General features: G+C 43.1%; 1 protein-coding gene across 1 annotated transcript; it reads right to left on the reverse strand.

Moving 5' to 3' along the window:
• Positions 1–25: 25 nt before the first annotated feature.
• On the reverse strand, positions 26–6208 carry ninj1 (ninjurin 1). The gene is made up of 3 exons (XM_084463950.1): positions 6044–6208; positions 2226–2460; positions 26–1160 (listed from the first exon to the last, which is right to left on the reverse strand). The coding sequence occupies exons 1-3, from the start codon at positions 6092–6094 to the stop codon at positions 1018–1020; spliced, it is 429 nt and encodes a 142-aa protein (XP_084320076.1). The 5' UTR covers positions 6095–6208; the 3' UTR covers positions 26–1017.
• Positions 6209–7120: the final 912 nt, after the last annotated feature.

A 7120-nucleotide genomic window follows, 5' to 3' on the forward strand; every position in this document is an offset into this window, starting at 1 on the left:
ATTCATTAAACACTCTACGAGACACTCGTTTTTTGCCATTTATTTTGTCACTCGTATAACTACTTTATTTGTTCAACAAACTCAAGAATATATCGCAACAGTAAAAAATGCTAATAATTTGGTCCTTCGAAGGAGTACAAGAGGTCAACAGTGCATGACATTTTAAAAAAATAATAATAATACGTAGAAAACTGAAACATCACTAACGTAATCTTTGCATAGTGCTTATCTGAACTCAGCATGTATGGTATGATATCATGATTGACTGTAAACATTGCTGTAATTGCCAGCGCCAACATAAAGCTGTTGTATCCTGTGACAAGGCCTCATGCTAGGCTTTATAGGGAGATGAACTTCCACCCTGAACCCAATTGCAGCAAGAGCACAGAAGGCCAGTACACATGGTCAGTGTAGTTGTGAAAACTGTTATAGTAATCATAATAACAAAATTCTACACCTGAATTGCAAGCTCTGACAGTGACTTTGGATTAAAGCAAAGTGGTAAAAAAAGTTTTTTTTCTTAAGACATACACACACTTTTTCCAACCAACAGACATGACGGTACACTCATTCTCTCAAGAGGCCCATGCCACGATAATTATTGAATTTTATTTTGTGCATAGGGCCTCTGTTACTTATAGTATATCCTTCTGATATGTAGAATATATTACACAAGGCAACCAAGAGGACAGCCTACTAATCTGGCCATTTCCTTAATTTCTATCAGTCTACGTATTGATCGGCTACCGCACAGCACCGTGCCTCTCTCGCCTGTATTACCCTTGAAGCCATTCCTGGACATACGGCCCTGAGAACTGAAGGAAGATGAACCCTGGGGCAGATTCCAGAGTGCAACATAAACCATTCTCCTGGTTTCGCCGATGTTTACACCGAATGTTTATCAAAGTAGTCAGGGAGGACGAGCCAAATGCCCGACGTGTTCATAGGGAGCGGAGTGAGAGGGGGTCGGGGGTGTGGGGGGGGCGGGGGGGGGGGGAGGAGGCTTGCGTGGAGGGCTCATCCCTTGGATACCGGCCCCTGGACTCCGAAGGCGGTGACGAAGACGTTGACGACGACGATGAGGAAGACGAGGGCCGTGGAGACGTTCTCTAGGATGGTGAGCTTGTAGTGGTTGCTGGCGTCGTTCAGGTTCCACTTCACTGCGGGGAGAGAGGATTGAGAGGTCAGCGGTGGTCGGGTGACCTGGGAGTCCCGGTGGACTCCGCGGTCGGTGGAGCTCGCGTCTGGTTCCCACACTTATATATTATTCCCCTGTCGAGTTTATGAGTTAACATTTAGGAATCCTGTTTAGAAATGTATTCCATTATTAACTTGTTTCGACACTAACAGGCCTCCGGTGACCAGGTATCTGTCGTTCATTATGAGATCACGCGCATCAGCGTCCTCAGGAATGGGACTCTGAGGGGCACATGGACGCAGAGGAATGCAAACCGTTTGCCGGTGACATATTAGAAGTGGCATGGCACGCCTTTGTGCTTTCCCCCTCTGGCCTAAACAGAGAGAGCATGTGTAGTGGAGGCAGGAGAGGGTCATGTCTGTCCCCAACAGATAATATGTGAAGGGGTCACATGGGCAGACTGCCATGGTCTTGTTTCCTGTTAAAGTAACCCAGTCCTCTCCATCTTGTACGACACAATACCCCACAGTGTTCTGAGAGGTGTGGGTGGGATGCTACTATTTTTAGCCCAGTAGTAGCCCAGTATCATGTTATTATTATTAGGCTGCTGGTTCTTGTGGAATCAGGCCCTCTCCCGTTCCATTTAACAGGGTCAAATTCCCCACTCAGTCAGTCAGTTGGTGTGCCTGACAATATGTTAAATAATATAAAAATAAAATATGGAAAAAATATGGAAATATGTTGTATAGAAAGGGGAAGGATTTAAGAATGCAGAAGCAGAGTTGACCTTAAACCATGAACTCTATAGTTTATGTATGTGTCATTTGCCTGTGTAGGTAAATTAGAACCCCATTTTATTGTTCATCGTGCGTGCCATTGACTTTAACTGCCAGTGATGGCCCATGCTGGTAACACAACTACACTGAACAAAGCCTATAACATACAACATAGTCACAAATGCTCAACAATTTGTCAGGGGGTTGTTATGTTGTTACGTTATGCCATGCTAATACATAAGCTGATAAAAGCTGGCAGGGGGGGTGAAACAAAAAGAGTAAAATTTAGTCGCACTATCAATGACACCTACCGATGAAGATAAGCATAATGCCCACGACAATTTGCAGGATGAGCGAGATGCTCAGCAGTGCAATGAGAGCTGTGTAGAAGGTGAAGCCAGGGCCTTGTTCCAGCACGGCCTTCAGCTGGGAGGCGTTGGCCATTAGCAGAGCCACGTCCAGCATGCTTTCCACCGCACTCTTCTTGTTGGCGTAGTGATTCATGTTTATGGGTCGCCGCAAGTACCGCCCGCCCTGCGGTGGAACCTGAGCACAAGCACACAAATCAAGCAGAGGTGAGCGGTGACCATCGGGTCCATTCAGGTAACTCACTGGGAACGTGAATTTGTCATTTGTTTTAGGAATGGAGATTTAACCTATTTTTAAGGATGGGTTTCTAATGACATGATTCACTGATGCTCAAATGTTCATTCTGACATCTGAGTTAGTTCCACTAGCAATTCAACGGTTTTCGTTTTTTTTTTAGATGCGCTGGAAATGTGCTGGAGAAAGCATCTTCTCATTCTGGAACCTAGAAAATACAGAATGACACAATGGCAAAAATGCCAAAGCCTGCTTCACTTTTTGTTTCACTACTGTAATCTTTCAATAAAGTTCATTCTTGGACCTTGACCTCAAGGTCAAAGTGTTATTCACTTACCATGTGAGTAACAATGAAAAGAGAAGTTTCCAAAGAAGAACAGGGAATACCACATACAACACATTTAACAGCAATAAGACAATGGACATTTTGTAGCTAGCTGTGACAAGCAGTTTCAGTTTGTTTCGTTCCGACCGCGGAAAACCACTGACGTCGAAGGACTAAACAGGAAACAGGAAACATGAAATCTATGTTCCTGTGTGCCTGTTCTTCCCCATACTTTGGAATGAGGCCTAGAAGGCCATTTCCACATTCCTGTTGATTATTAATCTTTTTCGTCCTTTCAACAGCATGATGAGAAGTGACAGTCAGATTGGTTTTAACAATGACTTAACTGGGCTTTTTCAAGGTTCCCTTTTAGGACCCATCTTCTTTTCATTCTCGGTGCTTCCTTTGAGGGAATCATAGAGAAACACAAAGACTCTTTTCATTACCATGGTGTCAGCCCACTCCCACCAGAAACCAGTTAACAGCCCTCCATAACAGCACCCCATATTCGGGAGACTCTGTTTTGGTTTGGCATTTGGCGCAATGATGTCAACCATGACGTGATATTTCCAAACGCTGAGACTAAGGACTCAACCTACATAAAGAAATACATGAAAATATATGTCATCTCTGTTGGACTCTGCATTAAGTAACCCACTTATGCAGATTCATGCCCCTCAACTTGCGGATATTCCTCACCCAGAAGGCCGTGCTGGCCCACAGTAACACACGGGTGAATAATTTAATGGGGGAAAAGTATAGGCTAAACAAATAGCCTACATGTGTTTCAAAGTTGAACACTTAAGGAATTAACCACATGTTCAAGTCAACAAATGAATCAAAACACTACTGACAGAAAATGGGAACGAGCCAAAGTCCACAAAAGTACAGCATCGGGCGGCTCCACTCGCTCTGGTCTCAGGGCTTCAGCAGAGAGCAGCGGGTGTAGTAGGGTGTAGTACAGGGTGTAGTACAGGCAGAACTGTCCTCACAACAAGGGCTTTGTTGTGACTCTGAGGTCTGCCAGGCCATGCGTGAAATAACATGGTAGACCAAAAGCTCCAGAGGTCATCCAGCACCTGCCCACCACTGTCCCTGCTCTGGTGGGTCTGTTTGCTTTGATTCAACTAATAAATATATTTAAAAAAAATAGTATTCAGTGTGTTGGTTGTAGCGTGCACCGTCGATGACAATCAGCTTGCGACCGTCTTTTGAAATCCTCATCCTCATCGTCAAGGATGAGGATTTTTGAAATCATGAACCTTAAATAATAGATAATAGATACGAGTTTTGTGAATGAATGAAAGGCTGGAGATGGAACGGCAACAAGGATGACGTCATCCACATCCACATGCTGCTACCCAATGTGTGTGGAGAAAGGATCCCTGAACAGCGAGACAGCGCTAAAGTAAACACTGGGAAGGAGGGAAAGTAAACATCCCACCGTGGAGAACAATACCACGCTCTGCACCCCCCCCCCCCCCCCCCCCCTCTGCCACGGTAACCATAGCAAGCCACCACGTGTACTAGCTCTGGTGTTTCCTGTGACTCAACTGAGACTGAAACTGTAACTGGGACCGGACTGGACAAAAGAAAGGAAAACGATATGTTTCCATGATTAATTATTTGAATAATGAATTATCCTATAGAACTATCCTTAGGGGTAGTGAAGCCAAACATCTTTGTTTGTGTGGCTCCCTGGTATTATGAGGCACTTTAATATTTTGGGGGGGGATTTTTGGACTATACCGCTCAGTATTCAAAACTAAAGATGCTATTTATTTTCCTACCTTTATTCTTCGGCTGACAGAATTCAGACAAATGCCAGATTTCCAAATGTTTGACTCTTTACCAGGCTTTGGTCTCGAAAAATGTCTTTCTTGCTGATAATATTTCCTTTAAGAAAGTAATCTTTATTTATTATAGAAAAGTCATATGATTATGTAATAAGTTATTACATATGTGAGTATAAAGACAAGATCCACTAATGAAGCACAATCTGGGGTTTGAAGAGTCCCCTGCTGCTCAGGTCAATGTTTAAAGTTATTTTTAGATAAAGTACTGGCATATGTGAGCTAAATTTGTATTCCAACTTGTCGTTACATCCATGTCATGGCTTTCCACATTACAAAGAGTACACCCTGCTATTACATCGTATGTTATGACAGACCCATATACAAACCCACTCAGTATGAAATAGTTCACTAAATGACAGGGGATCCTTTACAATAATAACCTAGGTAAGGACTATCAACTCTATTCTACGCCAACATGAACTTTGTAGGTCAACTTGTGGATCTGTATTTGTGTGTGTGTGTGTGTGTGTGTGTGTGTGTGTGTGTGTGTGTGTGTGTGTGTGTGTGTGTGTGTGTGTGTGTGTGTGTGTGTGCGTGCGTGCGTGCGTGCGTGTGTGTGTGTTTCTGTGTGTTTATATGTGTGAAGTAGGCCTACAGGTGACCTCTGTGTAATCCATATGATGTATTATCAAGACTGAATAAACATTCATTAATCCATTCAGTCTTGTTAATACATGTACAGGCATCCTTAATTATATTGCAAGAGCATACATGCTCTGTCGCGCACTAATCCAACCCCGTATATTAGTGGGATTTCGTTCAAAGCTGGAAGCTATTAGCCCTCTCTCGTGTGGCGTGAGATCACTACAACTAATCAGATTAAGGTCTTTCGCCATAGCTCGAATGAACTGGACCCACTCGGACATCGGGGGGCTATTAACTCAACTCAGCCTATGCAATTGCTTTTATATGTAGAGCAATGCAAACGAGTTACTCCTGACCAGATGACCAGGGAAAATCTGAGGACACACACGTTTGATTCAGTGACACCTGTATTCTCGAAAGGTTGTATTCGCACGTTTACGTTAACGGACACAATGTACCCTGGATCTACTACCCTCAGTGGGTCGAGCAGTGCTTTTGAAAAAGTAAGACACCGATTGTCAACATCAACCGGTAGTCATTTGGTTGTGTTGCCCCTACACACACACACACACACACACACACACACACACACACACACACACACACACACACACACACACACACACACACACACACACACACACACACACACACGGTAACGGATCGCAGGAAATTGCGTCGCATTGCGCCTCTAATAGCAAATGATCGCTATAATAACAGCAGCATTCTCCCCATTGTTGCGGACTCTGAGTTATTTTACCTCTGTATCTCCGTCAGCATCCCCGTTCATCTCCAGACGTTCTGACGCCATCCTCGGTAATAGTGGGAAAGACTAGGCGTAGTCCTCTCTGCTATGTTTTACATGTAGTAGTAGTAGACCGAACTGGTAGTTGTGCTGTGTTTCCACCGTCAATGGTCGCACCGAGTGAGTCGGGTCGTGTGGACTTGGGACGAGACACTGACAATTGGCTTGAATACCGCCCCTAATCTGGGGGGAGATTCCCTTACAAGGGGAGTACCTTGCGTACTCCCCTTGTAAGGGAAACCCCCCCACAAAAAAACATTCTCTGTATAAATATAAATTTAGCTATTTTTCATTGGAATATTAACACTTATATGCGTCTAGACGAAAAAACAAAAGCAAAGTTCCACAAGACAGTAGTGTGTATGTGAGTCGGCAGGGTAACCGAGACGTCACCGCCACCAGGCGGCCGCACGCAGTATCGCACCCTAAATTAGCAAAACCTGATAATAACGTTGGGGGAAATAAGAAACCCCATCAAATTATTGCTATCGAAGGTTAAATTAGAACTATACAATATATAGCAGGCCTATATCATGAGGACCGGTCTACCATGTGAACTACATACGATAGCTGTGTGTTAATAGGCCTCATAATAAACTGATGATAATCAAAAGACAAATCAGTTGAACATGACTATATATTTTTTTCTTCATAAAAAGTAGTTATAGTTAAATAACTATGATGAATAACTGAATAAGTAAGAATAACACAACAACATGTATTTTTAAAATAGAATAACCACATGCATTATATCCACATAGAAGTGGAGCTCCCTCTAGTGTTGAAATAGAATAAGAGAAAATGAAAAGTGCACCAGTCCTCATTTTGTGTCTTTATTTAGAGATAGGCTTGCATTTATCTAAACTAGTGCTGAACTAGTCCTAAATAAGCCCATAGTGCTGTAATTCATAGCACATGCCTACTAAACACATCGTTATCCACACCTTGTAGTGCATAGCCTGGGCCTAATGTTACACAGACAAAAATATTTTGTTTTATATAATATAGATTTGTTATATTTGTTCAATCAAA

This window comes from Micromesistius poutassou, assembly GCF_964030765.1.
Source record: "Micromesistius poutassou genome assembly, chromosome: 2".
Taxonomy (NCBI): domain Eukaryota; kingdom Metazoa; phylum Chordata; class Actinopteri; order Gadiformes; family Gadidae; genus Micromesistius; species Micromesistius poutassou.